Raw genomic sequence first — 25,992 nt, 5'->3', positions numbered from 1 at the left:
ACCTGACTTCAAATTATACTACAGAGCTATGATAATCAAAAGGGCATGGCACTGGCAAAGAAACAGACACACTGATCAATGAAACAGAATAGAGAGTCCAGCTATAAAACCGTATGTATATGGACAGATAATTTTTTACAAAGGAGCCAAAATGGAGTAAAGACAGTCTCTTCAATAAATGGTCCTGGGAAAAATGGAAAGCCACATGCAAACCAATGAAACTGGACTACTGTTTGTCCCCAGGCACAAAAATTAATTCAAAATGGATCCAAAACCTAAATATAAGACCTGAAACAGTAAGTTACATAGAAGATAATATAGATACCAAACTTATGGATCTTGTTCATAGAGAACATTTTATGAACTTGACCCCAAAGGCAAGAAAAGTAAAGGTAAAAATAAATGAATGGGACTATATCAAACTAAAAGGCTTCTGCACAGCAAAAGAAACTGACAACCAAACAAAGAGGCAGCCAACCAGATGAGAGATAATATCTTCAAATAATAGCTCCAATAAAGTTTTAATTGCCAAAATATATAAAGAACTCATAAAACTCAACAGCAAACCAACAACCTAATCAAAAAGTGGGCAGAAGACCTGAAAATACACCTCTACCAAGAAGACACAGGAACAGTCAATAGATATATAAAAAGATGTTCAACCTTACTGGCAACTAGGGAAATGCAAATCAAAACTACAATGAGATACCACCTTACCCCTGCTAGAGTGGCCATTATCAACAAGACAGGCAAAAACAAGTGTTAGAGAGGTTGTGGGGAAAAAAGGGAACCCTCATTCACTGCTGGTAGGAATGTACATTGGTACAACAACTATGGAAAGCAGTCTGGTGATTCCTCAAAAAATTAAGAATAGAGCTCCCTATGACCCAGCAATCCTTTTCCTGGGTATATATCTGAAAAACTCGAAATCATGTATTTGCAAAGATATATGTACCCCTATGTTCATTGCAGCATTATTCACAGTGGCACGACAGGGAAACAACCAAAGTGTCCCACAAAAGAGAACTGGTTAAAGACATATACACAATGAAATACTACTCAGCCATAAGAAAGAATGAAATAGCACCATTTACAACAACATGGATGAACTTTGAGGACGTTATGCTAAGTGAAATAAGTCACTCAGAAAAAGCTAAGAACCATATGATTTCACTCATATGTGGGATATAAAACTGAAACTCATGAACACAAACAGCAGTGTGGTGGTTGCCAGAGGAAAGAAGAAGTAGCTAATGTAGTCAATGAATGGCATCCGTTGTTATTATCTGACTAGTAGATGGAGATCAAATGGATAAAGTCACTATTCATTAGCATTAATGACCTCTTGTTTTCTTGGACCTACCTGAGCTCTGGTGCAACAGGTCCTATCCCTTCATCCTCTTAATCATGATTCCATGTACAAGATATAATCATGTTCCAAGCAGCTGGTTAGAGGAGATGATTGAGTTCCAAGATTTAGATGTGAGGCTGGAATAAGAGGTTTGCACTTGGGACTCTGATCCAAATCATGTTTTCAATTTAGCTTCATTAGAGGTACCTAGTTGGGGTTTAGGGGTGAGCTAAAACTAAGGATTGGATTGTCAAATCAGATTCTCATGAACCAGAGATCTTAACTATTATCACGCTTAACTAATAATCTCAAGTATACAAGCAACCAAGTGTCATAAGAGAAGCAGGGACATTCAATGCGGCTTCTTAAATCCTGTTTCTGGCGCAGAATGTTTTCTAGTCAGTAATAATAGATGAGTTCTCTAAAGCAAAGTTCACTGATCACCTCACACATGGTAAACATTCAGCTTGTCACATCTCAAGAGTTGAATAGCTTATAGGTTACTCTCCAAGAAGCCATGCCTCATAAATATATAGATTCTAAGCTGTGTTTATCACAGGCAGTTCTAACCAAGAACATCCTCCTCAAAGCATGCCATAAGCAAGAGGTTTCCTCTTAAGAGTTTCCCTCTTAGTAAAATTCATTAGTCTATTTACCAAAGAGGTCAGTTATCAACATGTTTAACTGGGTTACCTACCTACTTTCTTTCCATGAGAGTGTCTCCTGGGAAATCAAAAGAGAAATGATCACAGGCCACCTGCTAACTCCTTCCCCAAAAAAGTTATCAGGCTCTTGCTTGGATCATTAAAAAAAACTCATGTTTTAATCTCCATTAAAACATGTTTTGTAATTATTTCTTATATCAATGAGATTCTATTATTAGAAAAAGCAGTCTTTCATAGTCCTACCTGAATAAATGAATGAATGAAGTGATTTCATATGATGTCAGTTCATAAGTATGATTTCAAAGACTACTTAATAATTAAATGTTGCTAATAAATTAAGTAGAAAAAGATATCAAATTGTATATCACTATGATTTCTATTTTATAAATACTATATGCAGTCGAAGGAAATAAGTCAGTAAAATAAGTTTCTTTCAATAGATGGCTTATTTTATTCTTTATATTTTTTGTATATTCCAAAGGCTTTATGAGACTATATTACTTTCATTATTAAAAAAAAACACATTAGAAAATATATTTTCAGTTTAAATATATACCTGTTTCTTGTTTGTTAAAATAGACCTTCTTAGGCCCATACCATATCCTTATCCTCAGCAAAGTTAGGTGTCCCCCTATTGCTCACTCTGTACCCTATTTCTTCTATTACTACATTTTTACTACATTTATGATAATTGCCCTGCAGACCTTGAGAACAAGGATCATCCTATCTAATAAAAGAGTAATATGCAAACTGATCGTACCTCCCCTACACCCACAAGCCATGCCCACCAGCCAATCAGGAGCAAGTATGCAAATTAACCCAATCAATATGGCTGCAGCCATGGAGCGAGCAGGAGGCTTGGGTTTCCCCGGCGATGGAGGAAGCCAAGCTTCCTGCACACCCTAGCCAGCCCAGGCCTCCGCTGAAAGCTACTAAGTTTCAATTATAGAAGATAAATAAATCCCAACAAAAATGGCTGCGGCCACGGAGCAAGCAGGAGGCTTGGCTCTGCTCCAGGCTACAAAGTTTCAATTATAGAAGATAAATAAATACCAGATACCAGAGCCTCCGCTTGGGTCACTGGGGGGTGCGGCCGGCCTGCAAACCACCACAGGCCCCTCACCCAGGCCGCCCCATGCCCCAAGGGAACCCTCACCCTGATCTGGGACACCCTTCAGGGCAAACCAGCTGGCCCTCACCATGCACCAGGCCTCTATCCTATCTAATAAAAGAGTAATATGCAAACTGACCGTCACTCCAACACAAGATGGCTGCCCCCATGTGGTCAAAGATGGCTGCCCCCATGTGGACACAATATGACCACCACAAGATGGCCAGCAGGGGAGGGCAGTTGGGAGGGACCAGGCCTGCAAGGGAGGGCAGTTGGGGGTGATCAATCCTGCAGGGGAGGGCAGTTAGGGGTGACCCGGCCTGCAGGGGAGGGCAGTTAGGGGCAATCAGGCTGGAAGGGGGGCAGTTAGGTATCAATCAGGCTGGCAGGGGTGTGGTTAGGGGGTGATCAGGCTGGCAGGCAGAAGTGGTTAGGGGCAATCAGGAAGGCAGGCAGGTGAGCAGTTGGGAGCCAGCAGTCCTGGACTGTGAGAGGGATTGTAACGGGCAGTCAGACATCCCTCAAGGGGTCCCAGATTGGAGAGAGTGCAGGCTGGTCTGAGGGACACACACCCCCGTGCACAAATTTCATGCACCGGGCCTCTAGTTTCCTATATATTTTAGTATCTGCAGTTCCTAGTAACATTCCTAATACAAAATAGATACTTAATATATGTTGGATAAATTAATAAAGCTGATAAATTCTTATTTTAAACTAGAGGCCCGGTGCACGAAATTCGTGCACTGGGGTGTGTCCCTCAGCCCAGTCTGCACCCTCTCCAATCTGGGACCCCTCAGGGGATGTCTGACTGCCAGCCTAAACCGGCAGTCAGACATCCCTCTCACAATCCAGGACTGCTGGCTCCCAACCATTTGCCTGCCTGCCAGCCTGATCACCCCAACCACTCCCCTGCCAGCCTGATCGATGCCTAACTTCTCCCCTGCCAGCACAATTGCCCCCAACTGCCCTCCCCTGCTGGTCCGATTGCCTCCAACTGCCCTCCCCTGCCGGCCTGGTCACCCCTAACTGCCATCCCCTGCCAGCCTGGTCAACCCCAACTGCCCTCCCCTGCTGGCTGGTCGCCCCTAACTGCCCTCCCCTGCAGGCCTGGTCACCCCTAACTGCCTTCCCCTACTGGCCCGGTCACCCCTAACTGCCCTCCCTTGGCGGCCTGGTTGCCCCTAACTGCCCTCCCCTCCCGGCCTGGTCACCCCCAACTGCCCTCCCCTGCTGGCTGGTTGCCCCTAACTGCCCTCCCCTGCTGGCCTGATCACCCACAACTACCCTTTCCTGCCAGCCATCTTGTGGCAGCCATCTTTGACCACATGGGGGCAGCCATATTGTGCGAGGGGCGTGAGGGTCAATTTGCATATTACCTCTTTATTATTCATGCACTGGGGGGGGGGGGGGCGTCCCTCAGCCCGGCCTGCCCCCATCACACCTCTGCTGATGCCACTGACGGCAGCACAAGCCTCGGCCGGCCCTGGTTACCTGTGCCTCGGGCGGCCCTGGGCAGCTGGGCAGTTGCCATCCAAGGCTTGCCTGCACCTTGGGCTGGCCCTGGGTGGCTGTGCAGCCACCATCTGAGGCTTGCCTGCTCCTCAGGCGTCAGCTGGGCAGCCGCCATCTGAGGCTCGCCTGTGCCTCGGGCCAGCCCTAGGCGGCTGGGGGGCTGAGGGGACTGGGGGACTCCAGAGGCTGCCCTGGCGGGGCTGAGGGGACTGGGCGCCACCATCTTGTGTCTGTGGACCCTGCCATCTTTGAGGGCGTGGCAGTCAATTAGCATATTCCCTCCTTATTAGATCGGATTGTATATCATACTGTTAATCTACATTTGACACATAGTTTTATGGCAGAAAATACAATCGCTACACATTATAGCTATGGATGTCTCCTCAATCTTTTATAATTTCACTTAATGTGGAATATTTTGATCTGTATACTCTTACTGAAAAAAGCATGTACTTTGCCCAAACAAATTACAGACTTCTAATTTCAGAATCTCTGACTCCTGACACCTAACTTAAAGAAAACAGAAGCAAAAGAAGAAGGAAGAAAAAGTGAATTAGTAGTAGCAACAGTAGTAGCAGTAGTAGTATTAACAGTGGCTTGCCTTTGTCTTAGAGATTTCAAAAATAAGACTAAGCATATGATGACAGTATTCAAAGTTAACTGAATTAGTTAACTTTAAAAAGAAATATATACATATATGAAACAGTGGTGGGAATATTCCATTCTAATGTAATTATATGTGTAAAGATTATTTTCCACTATGAACACATCAACGTTTTGGGTGCTGTGTTGAGGAATGATGAAGGCCCATGCTCCACAGTCACTAAGTATCTCTTAGCACAAGAGCATAATAGAAGCAATGTTGGTGCTGTTTTTTCAATATTTCTTTTGAAATACAATTTTCACTGTCAAAGAACCACTTTTTAAGGACTGTTATATGGATGATTTATATGAATTTTCAAAATGTTACAAAATAATCTAAGCTTCCTTTTTCAATGAGTTCACAAACTGGATTTTACTTGTCAACTGATGAGAAAAGAAAACCCAAAGGGGTCAGTATTTTAAATGCGATTGACTTCCTCTGAGGAAATGGATGACATGATACATTACTGCAATAAGATACCTGTATTTTTGTTATAAATCATACTCTTCAATTCATACTTTCCCACCTAAAAATCATGTAAATTGCTCTTGCACAGAAATCATGGACACTTTCTAAAAAGACTAAATATATATCATTTTTAGCATATTTTCCCACTGTTTTTCTTAATATATTTAATTTTAAAATAAGGCAGAAAATCTGATTATGTAGTATGTACATGTATAGTATGTAACAGAAATGATCTCAGAAATTATTTTGAGAAATAATAAAGGTATCAATTGGCACTCTATAATTAGAATTGGCTTCTGTTCAATTATTCCTTATATCCCTTCCCACATTCTCATCTTCTGAAAATGATTGGGAGGACAGATGTTTGAGAGAGTTGTATATAACTTTTTTCTTCATGTTTTATCAAGTTAATAGAAGATTCTAACTTTTCTAATTCTGTGTGGACAAATCAGAGAGTCCTTAATAAATGTACAATGAGCTCATCTGCTTTGAGATCTTTCTCTTGTCATCACTGTGCCTTCCAGTATGCTTTTCATGTTAAAATATCAGGTTAGATTATTATTTTCATGATTATATACATTCTATACATACATTAATTTTTTAAAGAATTTTTGAAAGACTATTACATATATTTTACTATACCATATCCATTAACATTAGTCTTTTTAAAAAATTTAACATCAAGAAACTTCTAATAAATAAAGTATCTATTTTCATTTAAGTATCACATTCATAAAAATGGCAGGTGAGCGATTGGGAGCCAGTGGTCCAGGATTGTGAGAGGGGTGTCCGAGGGGTCCCCGATTGGAGAGGGTGCAGGCTGGGCTGAGGGGTCCCCCCAATGCACGAATTTTGTACACCGGGCCTCTAGTTTACTATAAATATGAATGGTTTCTGATTAGGTAAATGATTATATAGCCATAGAGAGCATCAAGTACCTTTGAATACCACATCTGTCAGCAAACAAAAGCAGATACAAGTCTAGGCCAATCAAAAAGTTTTCCTGCCTGACCAGAGTGGCTCAGTGGTTGAGTTTCGACCTATGGACCAGGAGGTCATGGCCCAGTAAGGGCATGCCCAGTTGGGACTGTGCAAGAGGCAGCCAATCTCTTATCATTGATGTTTCTATTTCTCTCTCCCTTTCCCTTCCTCTATAAAATCAATAAAAAAAATATTTTTTAAAAAGTTTTCCTTATTTGTCTCTCAAATATCCTTTCCATTTCTTTTTTCCCTCTGAGTGCCATCTTCTGTCAACAATACAGGTTAGGCAGTATTTACTTGCTAGCTTTCTAACTGTTCTTTGCAAATGCAAATGAATATCCACTATCAATCCAAAAGAAAGAGAAACTTTTTTGTATGTGATACAGTGACAGATTCATCCCTAATGAGAAAAATACTATAGACTTTCTTTCTTCATTTTTTGGAGTCAGGAGATAAAAGAGATATTGTGGCTGGAATTATTTTTTTCCCATTATCTTTTTAACCCCCATGCTTGTAGGTTTCAGAGAATTAGAACCATTTTCTGTGCCTACAGCTGGGGTATCCCCACCGTCCCCTTTATCATTATAATCACACAGCCATGGGGTTCAAGAGTTCCAGTTGCTTCAAGTGGCTCCAAAACCTCACACAGACCAGGTATCAGAGTCAAAGAATATAGGTTAGCTGCTCAAGGAAAAGAATGGGCGATGGCTGGGATGATGGTCTTTCCCCATCACATATGACTGCATGAAAACCTACACACACTGTGACCGAGATGTCAATTTTTGTGCCCTGTGAATACGCTACTGAAGTGATGTGGTGTTAAAGCCAATTCTTTGGGGGAATAAAATGATAGGAGAGAGGAGAGGCCACCAAAGAAAAGCCCCAGTTGTTAGGACATAAGAAGGTGCCTATGTGAGCTTACGTAAATGCAGGATCTTCGTGATGATGATTGAAATGTTATACGATGTTAAGGGAAATGTATTACATGGGGGAAACTAAACTAAACTAAAACCATGTTTTGGTTAAGTAAAAGCAATACTAATCAAAATAAATTATGTGAATTGCTTTACATTTAAGCCTAATTACCATGCAGCACAATAATGATTATATCATTATTTTTGTCAGATTAACTTTGCTCTAAATTTAATTACAGATGTGAATTCTAAATATTCAGCCCTTGTAATTTCAAGTTTTTAAAAATTATTTATTGACCCCCTTCTACATTCCAAACAACAAATCATATAATGGGAATAAAAAACATTAGACAATCCCTGCTCCCATGGGGCTTACATTCATGTTGAGGAGAGACAAGTACTGGGCAAATATCAAGCAGAAGAACTAACAATCAATAAATTTTTAAGTAAAGTGAAAGACAGAAGGGGGATATCAATCTCAGTCCTAGGAAGTCAGGTAAGAACCGGTAGCGTTAATCAAGAGAAAGGAAGAGAATGAATTAGAACTTTCAAACAAAAGGAACAGGAAATGCTCTGGCCTCAGAAATGAGATACTGTAAGGTAAGTGTGAGGAGCTACACAGTTGGAACACAATGCAAGACAGTCCTGAAACATGAGCCAAGTGAAATAAGAATGAACCATATCCAAAAAGGACTTCAGTATCATACTAAAGAATCTGACATCTTAATGGGGAATTACTGCAGAATTTCAGAAAGGAAACTGCAAGATCAGATCTATATTTCAGATCAGATTTGGTTTTATTATGGAGAGTGAAGTAGAGCTCACACCTGGAGACATGCAGGACAGTTAGGAGCCAGTTGCAATAATTTAGGGGACAGATTGGTAGCTTAGATTAGGCTAATAAGGATGAAAAGAATTAGATGGGCTTGAGAAATATACAGGTACAACTAAAATATCATAGTGATAGATTGCATATGACAAAGGGGAGTTGGAGATGAACTTTGACTTGGGCAAATGCAAGGTGGTATGCATGGCAATTATTGAGATACTAGAGGCCCGGTGCACGGGGGAGAGTTCCCTCAGCCCAGCCTACACCCTCTGCAATCCGGGACCCCTCGGGGGATGTCCGACTGCCTCTCGCAATCCAGGACCACTGGCTCCTAACCACTCGCCTGCCTGCCTGCCTGATCGCCCCTAACCACCTCTGCCTGCCTGCCTAATCGCCCCTAACTGCTCCTCTACTGGCCTGATCGCCCTTAACCACCTCTGCCTCACCCCACACCCAGGACCCAGGATTCCCTCCTCTGGCTGGTTGCAGGCACCTGGGACCTGGGCTTCCCTCCCTCTGGCCAGCCTCAGGCACCGAGGACCCAGGCTGGCTTCGCCAGGGCCACCTGCAGCCGCAGGGGACCGTGGATGGGCAGCTTTGCCTGTGCCACAGTCGCAGGCACTGGCGCCCAGGACTGAGGGGCATGCGGCTTGTCCCTCTCCTGGGCTGCAGGTACAGGTGCAGCCATTGGCACCCGGGACCGCAGGGCAGGTGGCTTGTCCCTCTCCCAGGCCGCAGGTGCAGACATAGCCACTAGCGCCTGGGACTGCGGGGCGGGAGGCTTATCCCTCTTCTGGGCCTCAGCCTTGCTGATCCCCATTCCTCTCTCACAAGCTCATTTGTGCCTGGCTGGTCCCCATTCCTCTCTCCCCAGTGTTGAATGTCTGAGCCATTACAGCGTGATTGCGTGATGACCACTTACATATTATCTCTTTATTATATAGGATAGAAGAGAGGAAAAGAGACAGGTTGGTGGGGTTTCTATTTTGTTTTGTTAATGGGTGGAGCAGAAGATCACTAGATATTATGAGTTCTTTCTTGACAAACTGAGTTCTGTATTTCTGAGGGACTTCCAAATAGACATCTCTGATAGAATCCTATATATTCTATATAATAAATAGCTAATATGAAAATGGTCATCATGCCCTGTCCTAAGCACCAGCAGCTGCGCCTGCACCTGCAGCCCAGGAGAGGGACAAGCTTCACGCCCCATAGTCCCGGGCGCCTGCAGCCCAGGCAAAGCTGCCCGCCCATGGTCCCCTGAGATTGTGGCCGGCCCGGGCGAAGCCAGCCCGGGTCCCTGGTGCCTGTGGCCAGCCAAGGGAGGGAAGCCTGGGTCCCAGGTGCAGGGCAAAGCAGAAGCAGTTAGGGGCAATCAGGCCAGCAGGGGAGCAGTTAGGGGTGATCAGGCCGGTAGGGGAGCATTAGGGGCGATCAGGCAGGCAGGCAGAGGTGGTTACGGGTGATCAGGCAGGCAAAGGTGGTTAGGGGTGATCAGGCAGGAAAGAGGAGGGTTTAGGAGCAAACAGGCAGGCAGGCAGGTGAGCAGTTAGGAGCCAGCGGTCCGGGATTGCGAGAGGCTGTTGGACAGCCCCCAAGGGGTCCTGGATTGGAGAGGGTGTAGGCCAGGCTGAGGGGACCCCCCCATGCACGAATTCTGTGCACTGGGCCTCTAGTCCTATATAATAAAGAAGTAATATGCAGAGAAACCAAGGCGGCATAGGTAAACACCTGAACTGCTGCGTTGCACAACAACTTCAAAACTACAACTAAAAGACAAAACAGACATCATCCAGAACCACAGGAAGGCTGGCTGAGTGAAATTCTACAACTAGAAGGAAAGAGAAAAACACACTGAGACTCAGAGGAACTGCGGAAGGCAGAGGTACGGAGGCGCGCGCGGAGAGGGTGGGCAACTGAGTATGCGGCTGGCTTTTTCAATCCGCAGGGAGACACAAGCTCACGACTGCTCTGAACTCCAAATTCCGGGTGAGACTCTGGGGACCCAGACTCATACAGGGAGAAACTGGTCTGGCAGCGGGCGGAACTCGAGGGCAGCTTTCTCTCAGAGGTGCTTGCAGCGATTAGCAAGAGACACTGAGACCTGGGGGCCTGTTAGGGCAGGGCTGACGGGAAGCCATTGCTGTTTGCTTCGCCCTGAGACTCCACCCCACCCAAGTTATGCCAGAGGCTTTTGCATATGAATGGGTCCTTTGAAATCTAAACTTACCTAACAAACTGCAGCTGTGTCAGTGAGACCCAGAACATCCAAAAGAAGGCCCAAGGCCCCACAGCAGCTTGCATTGCTTCACAGCTGGGCCTCATGTGGGCACCTCCAAACCCAAACAAAGAAGAGGAATCTGCAGATCTCTCCACAGCTCCTCCTGGGTGGCCTCAGGCAGAGGCTAAATTAGCACCTCCTTGGAGATCCAAGAGCCAGTGTACCCAGTGGTCAGAGTAGGACCATCCAGATTACAACTCCTCAGATCCATAAGGGACACAATCAGGGGCAGACTCAGTGAGCACCAAAGCCCCACTGAAGCAAGTCTTGCCTCATAAGGGTGTCTCCAGCACAGAAGTTCTCTCATTGTAGGCACAGCTGATCCTCACAGCCAATGGGCCTGGAAGTCAATTCCTCCCAGTGATACCAACAACAATCAAGACTTAACTACAACAAGACTGTGCACACAGCCCACAAAGGGGTGCACCAAGAGTGTCCACCTCAGGTTAACTGGGGAGGCTGAGCCACTGGGCCCTATAGGTCACCTAGCACACAAAGCCACTCTATCAACTCAGGGAAGCAGCCAAAATGCAGAGACAAAGACATAAGTCACAAATGAAAGAAATGGAGGAAAGCAAATGACTGGATATAGAGTTCAAAACCACGGTTATAAGGTTTATCAAAAATTTTCTAGAAAAGGCCGATAATTTTAGTGAGACCCTCGAGGATATGAAAAAGGACCAACTAGAAATTAAGCATACCATGACTGAAATTAAAAATAATATACAGAGATCCAACAGCAGACTAGAGGACTGCAAGAATGAAGTCAAAGATTTGAAATACAAAGAAGCAAAAAACACCCAACCGGGAAAGCAAAAAGAAAAAAGAATCCAGCCCTAACCAGTTTGGCTCAATGGATAGAGTGTCGGCCTGCAGGCTCAAGGGTCCCAGGTTCGATTCCGGTCAAGGGCATGTACCTTGGTTTCGGGCACATCCCCAGTAGGGGGTGTGCAGGAGGTAGCTGATCGATGTTTCTCTCTCATTGATGTTTCTCTCTATCTCTCTCCCTTCCTCTCTCTAAAAAATCAATAAAATATATTTTTTAAAAAAGAATCCAAAAATATGAAGATAGTGTAAGGAGCCTCTGGGAAAACTTCAAGTGTACCAACATCCAAATTATGGGGGTGCCAGAAGAAGAGAGCGAGCAAGATACTGAAAACCTATTTGAAGAAATAATGACCAAAAACTTCCCCCACCTGGTGAAAGAAATAGACTTACAAGTCCAGGAAGCGCACAGACCCCCAAACAAAAGGAATCCAAAGAGGACCACACCAAGACACATCATAATTAAAATGCCAAGAGCAAAAGACAAAGAGAGAATCTTGAAAGCAGCAAGAGAAAAACAGTTAGTTACCTATAAGGGAACACCCATACGATTGTCAGCTGATTTCTCAACAGAAAATATGCAGGCCAGACGGGAATGGCAAGAAATATTCAAAGTGATGAATAGCAAGAACCTACAACCAAGATTATTCTACAGCAAAGCTATCATTCAGAATTGAAGGTCAGATAAAGAGCTTCACAGATAAGAAAAAGCTAAAGGAATTCATCACCACCAAACCAGTATTATATGAAATGCTGAAGGGTATTCTTTAAGAAGAGGAAGAAGAAGAAAAAGGTAAAGATAAAAATTATGAACAACAAATACATATCTATCAACAAGCCAACCTAAAAATCAAGTGAATTAAAAACCTGAGGAGCAGAATAATCTGGTGAATATAATAGAATCAGGGGCATAGAAAGGGAGTGGGCTGATAATTCTCAGGGGGAAAGGGGTATGGGGGGGTTTATGAAGAGAATGGACAAAAATCATACACCTATGGATGAGGACAGTGGGGGGGAGGTAAGGGCAGAAGGTGGGGTGGGAAAGGAGTGGAGGGGAGCTATGGGGGGAAAAAGGAGAAATAATTGTAATAATCTGAATAAAGATTTATTTAAAAAAAAAAAAAGTGAATCTAAAAATCAAGTGAATAAAAAATCTGATGAACAGAATAAACTGGTGAATATAATAGAATCAGGGGCATAGAAAGGGAGTGGACTGACAATTCTTGGGGGGAAAGGGGTGTGGGGGTGCGGGAAGAGACTGGACAAAAATCGTACACCTATGGATGAGGACAGTGGGGGGGAGGTAAGGGCAGAGGGTGGGGTGGGAACCGGGTGGAGGGGAGCTAAGGGGGGAAAAAAGAAGAACATTTATAATAATCTGAAAAATAAAGATTTATTTTTAAAAAAGAGAGCTTTCTTAAAAAAAAGAATATGCAAATTGACCATCACTCAAACACACAAGATGGCTGTCCCCATGTGGTCAAAGATAGCCGCCCCCATGTGGACACAAGATGGCTGCTACAAGATGGCCAGCAGGGGAGGGCAGTTGGGGGCGCTCAGGCTTGCAGGGGATGGCAGTGTGGGGGGGACCAGGCCTGCAGGGGAGGGCAGTTAGGAGGGACCAAGCCTGCAGGGGAGGGCAGTTGGGGGGGACCAGGCCTGCAGGAGAGGGCAGTTAGGAGTGACCAGGCTGGCAAGGAAGGGCAGTTAGGGGTCACCAGGCCTGCAGGGGAGGTCACTTGGTGGCGACCAGGCCGGCAGGGCAGGGAAGTTAGGGGTGATCAGGCTGGCAAGGGAGGGCAGTTAGGCATCTATCAGGCTGGCAGAGGAGTGGTTAGGGGGTGATCAGGCTGACCAGCGGAAGCGGTTAGAGGCAATCAGGCAGGCAGGCAGGCAAGCAGTTGGGAGCCAGCAGTCCTGGATTGTGAGAGGGATGTCCAACTGCCCTCGAGGGGTCTCCGATTGGAAAAGGTGCAGGCTGGGCTGAGGGACACCCCCCCCCCCATGCATGAATTTCGTGCACCGGGCCTCTAGTATTGAATATAAAGTTCTGAGACAAAGGAGAAAGATCTGAGCTTAGACCAGCCGTGGGCAAACTACGGCCCGCGGGCCGAATCCGGCCCGTTCGGCTGTTCTATCCGGCCCGTGGAGCCGAAAGAACGGACGGTTCTCTTGCTCTCCCCTCCGCTCCTTTACTTTGAATTTATATTAGTTCACACAAACACTCCATCCATGCTTTTGTTCTGGCCCTCCGGTCCAGTTTAAGAACCCATTGTGGCCCTCGAGTCAAAAAGTTTGCCCACCCCTGGCTTAGACCCTTATTTGGGAGATAGTGTTTTATATCAGTTGAAGCCATCTGATAAATAGAAAAGAGCTCTAACATCAGTTGCTTAAGGAAATGCAAAATTTATGGGATAAGCTAATTAAGAGCATATGAAGTATATCAATAGAAAGAAAACCAGAAAAAATATAGGATCCAAAGCTGCATTCTGGTTCAAATCCTGATGAAAGAATAGGGTGATGAAACCTAGGTTTGGGATGGTCCCAATAAGAAAACAATTTAAACCACAGTAAAATCATTTGTGCCTTTTAAAAGACAGTGCACAGTAATACTGTATTTCATTAACAGGGCAGGGGCAAAAGGAACATTCCAGTATGAGAATTGAAAGGGAAGAGATTGAGAATTACCTGGGTGCAGCCTCTAAAGGAGTAAGATTGAGGATTATGAGGATGCAGCCTTTGGAGGAATAAGATTAAGAATTTTCTGGGTGCAGTCTTTGGACATCTACATAGGAAACCTCCTTGTGTCATGTTTTGTCACATCTATTTAAATTACATTAGAACCAAAATAAATGTTTGCATTAACAGCCCTTACCTTAAGAGTTCTATCTGTAGAACTGGCAACTTTCTCCTTTGGCTTATCCTACAGGCTGCCTTCTGAGAATCAGAAGAGAACAACCAACTTCGATCATTTGAACATGGAGCATCAACTAACACCTAGGGGAAAAGAGGATACATGATGCAAGTATGTGCTGAAAATACATCCTCAGACACAAAGTATACAGGGAAGCTGTGTAAACATGACCAAAAATAGCAAATAAAGACATTTCTTTCTTTTAAAGCCAAAAATACACCATGATAATTCTTCTTTATGACATTTCTTTACTAATGCTTTTCAACAAAATTTCCTGTGCACTTTCAGTGTTTGGATTTTTGGAGGAGAGAGAGAGAGTCGGAATGGGGCGGGGGGGAGGACTAAAAATCTACTAATGTCCCCTAATATTTCATATTCTTGACAACTATAGCAAAATATTTTATAAAAGTGACTCATTTTAAACAGATATTATATTTCTGCATTCTCAGCATTTATTTTTAGGAACCAATATTTCAATTTCAGTTTACTGAAATGCTCTTTTTCTTCAACTATCATATTCTGATATAAAATGTTACCAAATCAGAGCAATACAATGCACATGTTTGTGTACTGACACAAGTAATATCTGATCTTTTTCTAAATATCTTTGAGGTACCTGGAATAAAAAACATTCTATAATCTCCAATCCCAATGTTACTGCTTCCTTTGAACCATACTGACCATCAAATGAAAACTACTTCCAGGATCACTTTATCAGAATTTCCCAGGGTACTAAGAAACTGTATCAGGCTCTGTCTGGAAACAGATGGAAACAAACAAACAAAAAAACAACAGTGGTATCACTGGGAGTCCATCAGTTTGTCACAATACAATAAAAGTACCTTGTCAAACTTTTCAGGCTGGGCATCTCCCATTTCTCTGCCATCCAATTCAGACACTTGAATTACATTTTCTAAAGACTCTGGGATGAAAGATTCTAACGTCTGCCTCAGCCACCTCAATCTCAGACTATCATATTCATTGCAATGAAGATAACCTAAAGATAAAGAATTTAAAAATTTTTAAATGAATGCAATGGAATTGTTAAAGTTCTACATTTGGTTGACTAAATTTAAAAAGAAATAAATTTATTATATTTATGCAGAAATAGGGCACAAATGTAAATATTATTATTCTTATTCTTAAAAAAAATACCAGAAACACACACTACATAAAACATTAATAGTTTTGCTTTTATACAGCTTCTCTCAATATTTACTCATTCAAACTTAATATTGGAAGTAAAAACCTGTAATATACAATGAATACCTCAGTTCTCCCTTAAAGCTATTAAGAATAAATGACAAAGATCAGCAAAACCAAGAGCTGGTTCTTTGAAAGGATAAACAAGATTGATAAGCCTCTAGCCAGGCTCACCAAGAAGCAAAGAGAGAGGACCCAAATAAACAAAATCAGAAATGAAAGAGGCAAAATAACAGCAGACCCCACAGTAATACAAACGATTATGAAAAAATACTATGAAAAACTCTATTGCAACAAAATGGACAACCTAGATGAAATGGACATATTCTTAGAAAAATACAAGCTCCCAAAATTCAACCAAGAAGAATAAAAAAACCTGAATAGGTTGATAACTACTGAAGAAATTGAAACAGCAATCAAAAATCTTCCAGCAAACAAAAGCTCTGGTCTGGATGGCTTTACAGGGGAGTTCTACCAAGCATTCAAAAAAGAACTAAAACTTATCCTCCTCAGACTATTCCAAAAAATTCTAGAGGAAGGCACACTTCCAAGCTCTTTCTATGAAGCCAGCATTACCCTAATCCCAAAACCAGATAAAGAGACCACACAAAAAGAGAACTACAGGCCAATATACTTGATGAACATAGATGCTAAAATCCTCAACAAAATTCTAGCAAATCGGATTCAGCAATACATTAGAAAGATCATACACCATGACGAAGTGAGATTTATACTGGGGATGCAAGGATAGTACAATATCCTCAAATCTCTCAGTTTGTTTATGTGATACATCACATAAACAAACTGAGAGACAAAAATCACATAATCATATCAATTGATGCAGAAAAAGCATTTGACAAAATCCAACACCCTTTTTTGATAAAAACCCTCAGCAAAGTGGGAATAGAGGGATCATACCTCAACATAATAAAAGCCCTATATGACAAACCCACAGCCAACATCATACTCAATGGGCAAAAATTAAACCCATTTCCCCTAAAAACAGGTACAAGACTTTCACTACTCCTGTTCGACACAGTACTAGAAGTACTAGCCATAGCGATCAGACAAGAAGAAGAAATAAAAGGTATCCAAATTGGAAAAGAAGTCAAACAGTCCTTATTTGCAGATGACATGATACTATACACAGAAAAACCCAAAGACTCCATCAAAAAACTACTAGACCTAATAAATGAATTTGGCAATGTAGCAGAATACAAAATTAACACCCAGAAATCTATGGCCTTTTTAGACACCAATAATGAACTCACAGAAAGAGAAATGAGAAAAAAAATCCCATTTACCATTGCACACAAAAAATTAAGAGACCTAGGAATAAACTTAACCAAGGACATAAAAGACCTGTACTCGGAAAACTACAGGACATTGAAAAAAGAGATAGAGGAAGACATAAACAGATGGAAGAACATACCATGTTCATGGACTGGTAAAATCAACATCATTAAAATGTCCATACTACCTAAAGCAATCTATAATATTCAATGCAATACCTATTAAAATACCAATGGCATATTTCAAAGATCTAGAACAGCCGTGGGCAAACTACGGCCTGCGGGCCGAATCCGGCTGTTCTATCCGGTTCTCTTGCTCTCCCCTCTGCTCCTTTACTTTGAATTTATATTAGTTCACACAAACATTCCATCCATGCTTTTGTTCCGGCCCTCCAGTCCAGTTTAAGAACCCATTGTGGCCCTCGAGTCAAAAAGTTTGCCCACCCCTGATCTAGAACAAACTCTCCAAAAATTTATCTGGAGTAAAAAAAGACCCCAAATAGCCACAGCTGTCCTGAGAAAGTAGAACAAAGTTGGAGGGATCACAATACCAGACATCAAACTATATTACCAAGCCACAGATCTCAAAACTACCTGGTACTGGCACAAGAACAGACATATAGACCAATGGGACAGAATAGAGGACCCAGAAATTGACCCAAGCCATTATACTCAATTAATATTTGACAAATGAGGCAAGAGCATACAATGGAGTCAAAACAGCCTCTTTAATAAATGGTGCTGGGAAATTTGGTCAGATACACGCCAAAAAATGAAACTAGCTCACCAACTTACACCATACACAAAAACAAACTCAAAATGGCTAAAGACAGGAAACCATAAAAAACCTACAAGACTCCATAAGCAGCAAAATTGCAGACATATGTCTAGCAATATCTTTACAGATACAGATCCTAGGGCAAGAGAGACTAAGGAGAAAATAAAAAAAATGGACTACATCAAAATAAAAAGCTTCTGCACAGCAAAAGAAACTATCAACAAAACAACAAGAAAGCCCACTGCATGGAAGAACATATTTGCAAATGTTATCACCAATAAGGGTTTAATCTCCAACATTTACAGGGAACTCATACAACTTAACAAGAGGAAGATAAACTACCCAATCAAAAAATGGGCAATGGACCTAAATAGAAACTTTTCGAAAGAGGCATTCAGAAAACCAAGAGACATATGTTCAAAGTCACTAATCATCCGAGAGATGCAAATCAAAACAACAATGAGGTACCACCTCACACCTGTCAAAATGGCTATCATCAACAAATCAACAAACGACAAGTGCTGGTGAGGATGTGGAGAAAAAGGAACCCTCATGCACTGCTGGTGGGAATGCAGACTGGTGCAGCCACTGTGGAAAACAGTATGGAGTTTCCTTAAAAAACTGAAAATGGAACTCCCATTAGACCCAGTGATGCCACTTCTAGGAATATATCCCAAGAAAACAGAAACACCAATCAGAAAGGATATATGCACCACTACGTTCATAGCAGCACAATTCACCATAGCTAAGATTTGGAAACAGCCTAAGTGCCCATCAGCAGATGAGTGGAATAGAAAACTGTGGTACATCTACACAATGGAATACTACGCTGCCATAAAAAAGAAGGAATTCTTACCATTTGTAGCAACCTGGATGGAATTGGAGAACACTATGCTAAGTGAAATAAGCCAGTCAATGAAAGAAAAATACCACATGATCTCACTTATTTGTGGATAATAAAAAACATTATAAACTGATAACAAAAAGATAGATACAGAGGCAGTAAAGCATCAAAAAGACTGTCAAATTACAGCGGGAAGGTTAGAGAGAGGTGGGGGAAATAAGAGATCAACCGAAGGACTTATATGCATGCATATAAGAATAACCAATGGATGCAAAACATTGGGGGGTGAGGGCATGTATGGGAGTGGGGTAGGGGGGCAATGGTAAGATATGTACACATATAATACCTTAATAAAAAAATTTAAAAAATAAATAAATTATATTTGCTAAAAAAAAAAAGAAAACTGTGGTACATCTACAAAATGGAATACTACGCTGCTATAAAAAAGAAGGAATTCTTACCATTTGCAGCAGCATGGATGGAACTGGAGAGCATTATGCTAAGTGAAATAAGCCAGGCAGTGAAAGAAAAATACATGATCTCACTCATTTATGGATAATAAAGAACATTATAACATGATGAACAAAAAGATAGATACAGAGGCAGAGAAGCATCGAACAGACTGTCAAATTATAGTAGGAAGGCTGGGGACTGTTGGGGATGGGGGGAGTGGTAAGAGATCAACCAAAGGACTTGTATGCATGCATATAAGCATAACCAATGGACACAAGACATTGCGGAGGGGTGAGGGCATATGCCGGCAGGTAGGGGAGGCCGGGGGAAGGTCAATGGGGAAAAAAAGGAGACATATGTACTACTATTTGTAATACTTTAAACAATAAAATAAAATTAAAAATAAGAAAGATAAATTTTAAAAAAAATGAGTAAATGACATATTCCGTTACATATACAGAGCTCCTTCCAGGACAAAACAGCTTCATGTTAAATAAAGGAAGATATGTGGTATGTGGGGAAAAGCATGTAAAATGCAATTATCACTATGTTTAGAAAGACATGGGCCCAAGTTATGAGCTGTGAGACTTCAGTGGGTGGGGTACAGAGACAGCATGGTTAAGCCAAACAAAGGGATGATTCACATCTGGGGCAGGATGGAACAGGACAGTGCAAGATTTCATCATGCTACTCAGAATGAAGCACAATTTACAACTTCCTGTTGATTTCTTGAATTTTCCATTTAATATTCTGAGACCATGGTTAACCTTGGGCAACTGAAACCAAAGAAAGAGAGAATGTGGGTAAGGGAAAACTACTTTACAGAAGGCACTTAGCAAATGCTTCTCTCCCTAATAAAATCGATGTTTTGATTTTTCTTTATTTGAATATGTATATATTTTTCATTATGCTATAAGTTATATGTAATATAATTATATAATATATATTTAAATATATGTAAGTATTTTTTAAATTCATACAAGTATAAAAAAACACATAAAAAATTATCTGAAACTTTGTCTTCAGATAACTGCCACTTAATATTTTGATAAATAAGCATTCTGTATCTCTTTATACATATACCAGCACAAAAATTTACACAAATAGAATTATATATTTGTGGTATCATTTTTTCATGTCATTCTTCAGCTACCCCTTACACCAACTGCCCAACTACTCCATCAAAAGAAACCTATATAATTATTTATATACCCAGGATTATATTTATACACATCTCTGCCCCCTTACTCTCCACATATGCCTACTTCAAAGGAAATACCATCAAGTCAAGTGGTAGAGATAATTTAAAAAGGCTGCTAAGTGGTACATGGAATAGATGTGTCATCCTTTATTCAACTATTATCAACTGTTGGGCATTCACACTGTTGTAATAATAATTTTTTATCTACTCATCTGCTGATGGGCACTTGGGCTACTTCCAGATCTTGGCTATTGTAAATAATGCTGCAATGAACATAGGGATGAATATATTCTTTTGAATTAACGTTTTGGGTTTCTATGTATATATTCTCAGAAGTAGAATCACTGGGTCATAAGGCAGTTCTTGATCTGTATGTCTGTTATTTAAAAAACAGACATACAGATCAAGAGAACAGTACAGAGAGCCCAGAAATAAACCCATGCCTTAATCATCAACTAATATTTGACAAAGGAGGCCAGAACATACAATGGGGTAAAGATAGTCCATTCAAAAAATGCTGTTGGAGTCATATTTTTGTCAAAAAATTAAAATTTAAAGTCATCAAGACTGTATTATAAAAGTTACAAAAGCCTCCATTAATCAAAAAAGGGGGGATAGAAGGGTAATATCATGTAAGGAAAAATATCCTATAAGTAAATTACATCTAGAAAACTTTTACTTTACAAAATTAGTTTTCATTTGTAATGCTAACAGCAAGACACCCATGAAAAACACACATGGTGTCTAAATAAGACAAAGGAAAATCGTTTGGGCAAAAATAAAAAGGATCCCAAATCAATTATATAGAAAAGATTCCTTTATTAACTTTTGGTCGAGAATATGTTTGTATATTTTCAGAAAACAACTCTAAGACCATGTGGATTCCTGCAACAGAGAGGAATTGACAGGTCTGCTCCAACCACGAAGACAAGAGGAGAAACAGTCCAGAGATGGGAGACGCTGAGGACGCCTTGCCACGCTAGCAGTCAGCAGCTGTGCGACGCAGCAAGTTGCCTAGGACCAAACCAGAGAGGGTCGGACCTGCATCGCCACCATGTGCACACCATCCAGATATCATTGCTGACATGTACACATAAGGAACTGTTTGACATTGAAATGGGGACTCAGAACTGTTGGACATGGAAATTGGAACTCAAACATTTTTTGTTATTATATGTTTATTTCTAGTCTGCAGAGGCAAGATTTTTTAAAGGAATGAAATGGGGAAAAAACAGATACAGAGGCAAAGAAGCCTTGAACAGACTGTCAAACTACAGTGGGAAGGCAGAGGAGGTTGCAGGGGGGGTGGGGGGGCGCTGTAAGAGATCAACCGAAGGACTTGTACGCATGCATATAAGCATAACCAATGGATAAAAAACACTGGGGGGAGGGGGCAGGTAAAGGCATGTACTGGGGGGAAGGGGAGGCCGGGGGAAGGTCAATGGGGAAGGAAAAAAAAAAAAGGAGACATATGTACTACTATTCGTAATACTTCAAACAATCAAAAAAAATAATAATAAAAATTAAAAAAAATAAAAATAAAATAAATTGAAAAAAACAACAAAAAAATGCTGCTGGGAAAACTGGACAGATACATGCAAAAAAATGAAAATAGACCACCTTTTTAAACGATATACAAGAATAAACTCAAAATGGATTAAAAACCTTAATATTAAGACTTGAAACCATAAAAATCCTACAAGAAAACTTAGGCAGCAAAACTTCAGACATCTCTCATAGCAATATTTTTTCTGATGTATCTCCTTGGGCAAAGGAAACAAAAGGAAAAATAAACAAAAAGGACTAAATCAAACTGAAGTCTTTGCACAGCAATGGAAATCAACAAAATGAAAATATAACCCACTGAATGAGAGAACATAATCACTGATACATTTAATAAGGGGTTAATATTCAAATTTATAAATAACTTTTAAAACTCAACACCAAAAAACCCCAAATAATCCAATTAAAATATGGGCAAAGGACCTGAGTAGACACTTCTCCAACGAGGACATACAGATGGCCAATAGACATATGAAAAGATGTTCAACATCACTAATTATCAGAGAAATGCAAATTAAACCCACAATGAGATATCACCTCACACCTGTCAGAATGGCTATCATAAATAAAATAACAAATAACAAGTTTTGGCAAGGATGTGGAGAAATGGGAACTCTTATGCACTATTTGTGAGAACACAGATTGGAGTAACCACTGTGGAAAACCATATGGTGTTTCCTCATAATATGATTGTTTTATGTGTCCTTTTCTATGTAAAAATTGGAATAATGATGCTGTCCATATAGTAAACCTATTAAAAGGGCTATCTGGAAACAATGTAATAAATTTACACAAAAATACAAAATGGTAATAAAGAATTTTAAAATACATTTGAGAGTATAAATACCTTCAGGTTCTGGTTTATTAAGCACCTGTTATGGACTGGGCACAGTGCTAGTTGTTACAGACACAAAGGTAAGCCTCCAGGAGCTGGCTAATGGAGGATGTTGGACAAGACAGCAGTTGAGTAACACTGGGAGAATGTAGCACAGGAGCAAGAGCTAATATTTTAGTGAAAAGTTGAGTTCAGATGCCAGCTCTGCCACTCACCTAGGGCAATTTAGGCAACTTCTCTTTGTTTTGTTTAAAATGGGGACAATGCCCAAATAATGAGTTGCAGCATTAAATGAGATATATGCACTGTGTTCCTCAGAGCCCTAAGACTTCAGAAAGATGTTTATAAGGAGATTCAATCTAAGATGCTAGAAGCAGAGACTACTAATAATGTTTGAAAAACACAGATTTATGCAATGTGATTAATATAGTCCTTGGTACATACTGAGTGTTCCAAGTTGGTTATTTTTATTATCCCACAAAGAAGATGCATCTAATGCAGGGAATTTAGGGAAGTGGATTCTTGAGTGAAAACCTGAAGAATGTAAAGGAGTTAGCAGGAGAAGAGGGGAGAAATAGCATCTACAGGGTATGAAGGAAGCCAAGAGCAATTCACAGTAAAGAAAGGAATCTTTTTAATCTTCTCTATCACCAAAGATTAACCTGATGTCAAAAATATATCACTAACAACAAAGAGAATTTCATGCCTGGAGAGATACAGCATGAAACTAATCAAGCCACTCTGCCAAGGTAGGTCATGCTTCATATATTAATGTTTTTCTATTTTGAATCTGAACTGTTGGTTCTTTTTCTATCAAGACCAGGACTAATCACAGACTGTGTTGACCAAAACAAACAACAACAACAACAACAAAACCAATGGATAGTCCATCACTGTGCTTACAGGTAGGAGCAGCTGGACCAACAGAGAAGTAGAATAATTTTTTTAATCAACCTAAAACATGAGCTTTTTAATCCTTCAAAGCTGTAAGCCTCTTAGCCCAGAATAAAGTTCAGTACTGATCCAAAGAAATTTGGTGTATAAATGCACATTTAGCCAAGCCATCATTTTAAATTTTGCTTATAAAAGCTTTGCTTAGCATTGCTTCTGCATTCCAAATTCAAGCACTGTAGCTAACCTAATTTGGGCTTTGAGCATCAGCATGAAGACATCTGTACTTCTTAGTAAACCATTATCATTAGTCCTACTTAGATGAAAAGCTACTTTATTTGGACCACTGCCTATAGTTCATTACCCCTGATGTAAGAACAGAAGATTCTTCACTTCAAAGTCCTAGAATATATCAGTTTGTCTTAGGATTCCTCAATCACCTTCAAATCATCTTCCCTACCATAAGCATGTAAAATATTTACAGCCTACTAATAGAGATAATTTAAGGTTAAAATGCCCTCTCTTCAAAATGGTACCAAAAATTGACATTTCTTTTCCACCTTTTGCAATACTAAAAATTCTATTTTCAAAACTGATGTAACAGCCAAAATAAGAATACTGTCAAAGAACACAGAGTGAAAGTAAAGCCCAGTACTCCTTATGACACATGATTCCATAAAACTTCAGCTTAAATTATTACAAAATAATCTCTTTTGTTATTTCTTACATAAAAATCCAGCAAGCTGCAATATCAGAGTTTTAACCACAATTCTGAAACACACAGGATGTTTGCTCCTAAATATACTGTTAACTATATATTTGTACCAATGCTTAGTACAACTGGATTCCTGGTTCTCATAAAAATGTTTGTAATCTGTTTCTACAGGGAATGCTCTCAAATGGAGATATAAATTAGCAGTCTTCAAACTGGGATACGCATGGCCCGAGGATACATACAATGTTCTAAGCACAGTGGTCGGCAAACTCATTAGTCAACAGAGCCAAATATCAACAGTACAACGATTGAAATTTCTTTTGAGAGCCAAATTTTTTAAACTTAAACTTTTTCTAACGCCACTTCTTCAAAATAGACTCGCCCAGGCCGTGGTATTTTTGTGGAAGAGTCACACTCAAGGGGCCAAAGAGCCGCAGGTGGCTCACGAGCCGCAGTTTGCCGACCACTATTCTAAGGGATATATGGGCTTGGACAGTTTCGTAAGTATCAATTTTCAGATCAACTTCCTAAAGAAGAAGGCTTGAGTCAGGGCACCTCCTTTCCCAATGGCCCTTCACCAACTTTACATATGAGGAACCAACTTCCTACCCATCCAGAACCTTATTACTGAAAACTGTGCCAGGGTGCAGAAACCTCCAAAGCACCAAAGTTCAACACATTCGAGCTTTGGCTGAGAAAGTGAATGAGTTCAACAACGAGGTGACAGACACAGCCTTTTGTAATTGAGATGGTTCTAATACTTTGCCTTCAGCAAAATAAAAAAGGAACCTAGAGAGTGCTCACCTCGTTGATAATTAAAATAAAGCTTGATGAAAGATAACTGTGTGATGTGGGTTATAACTTAAGAATTTAAAAAACTAGTGAATCTACTATATAACACAGCTCCCATCTTCTTACTTATGTGAACAATAGCATTTGCATTTATAAAAGCAAAACCATCAAACAAGCAAAAAAGATAGAACTGATGCTAAACCCCATCTCATCTAGCTATAAGTAATATTTTTTGAGTCCCATGGTCTCATTAAAAAAATAATGATCGCCCTGACCGGTGTGGCTCAGTGGATAGAGTGTCAGCCTGCGGACTGAAAGGTGCCAGGTTGGATTCCAGTCAAGGGCATGTACCTTGGTTGCAGGCACATCCCCAGTGGGGGGTGTGCAAGAGGCAGCTGATCGATGTTTCTCTCTCATCGATGTTTCTAACTCTCTATCCCTATCCTTTCCTCTCTGTAAAAAAATCAATAAAATATATTAGAGTCTATCTTTAAAAAAATAATGATGATGAAGGTTGACTAATTACTTTTAACAAATATTTATGAAAATATACATTACATACGTTTCATCATTTTTGTGCTAGTAGTAATGGTAAATGACAATTCACTTCAAAAGAACTTTAAATCTTTTAGAATTACATTGTCCCACTTGTGGGCTGGTTCAAATGAAATGTGCTGTAAGTATAAAATACACACTAATTTTAAAAATTTTCTAAGAAAATGAGAATGCAAAATATCTCATTAAAATTTTTATTCTGCTTTCATGTTGAAATGAAATTTTGGATGTACTGGATTACAATGTATTATAAAAATTAATTTCATCTGTTTCTTTTTTTTTTTTTCATCTGTTTCTTTCTACCTTTTTAATGAGATGAAAAGGACCGAAGTTTTGCAACCATAGAGCTGACTTTTGGGATATTAACATTAGTACT

The 25,992-nt window shown here is 40.6% G+C and overlaps 1 protein-coding gene across 1 annotated transcript in view; it reads right to left on the bottom strand.

Annotated features, from left to right (window-relative positions):
- NSUN3 (NOP2/Sun RNA methyltransferase 3) overlaps window positions 1-25,992 on the bottom strand; it is a 76,858-nt gene that overhangs the window by 28,290 nt on the left and 22,576 nt on the right. Inside the window, exons 4-5 of the mRNA XM_080654266.1 lie at window positions 15,337-15,491; window positions 14,456-14,577 (exon numbers count right to left, since the gene is read on the bottom strand). Of these exons, the coding sequence (XP_080510392.1) occupies window positions 14,456-14,577; window positions 15,337-15,491 (277 nt within the window). The remainder of the gene's footprint in view (window positions 1-14,455; window positions 14,578-15,336; window positions 15,492-25,992) is intronic.

The sequence above is a fragment of the Plecotus auritus genome (assembly GCF_963455305.1).
Source record: "Plecotus auritus genome assembly, chromosome: 2".
NCBI classification, from domain to species: domain Eukaryota; kingdom Metazoa; phylum Chordata; class Mammalia; order Chiroptera; family Vespertilionidae; genus Plecotus; species Plecotus auritus.
Note: the sequence above shows the minus strand (reverse complement) of the source record. Positions and strands in the feature narration are given on the sequence as shown.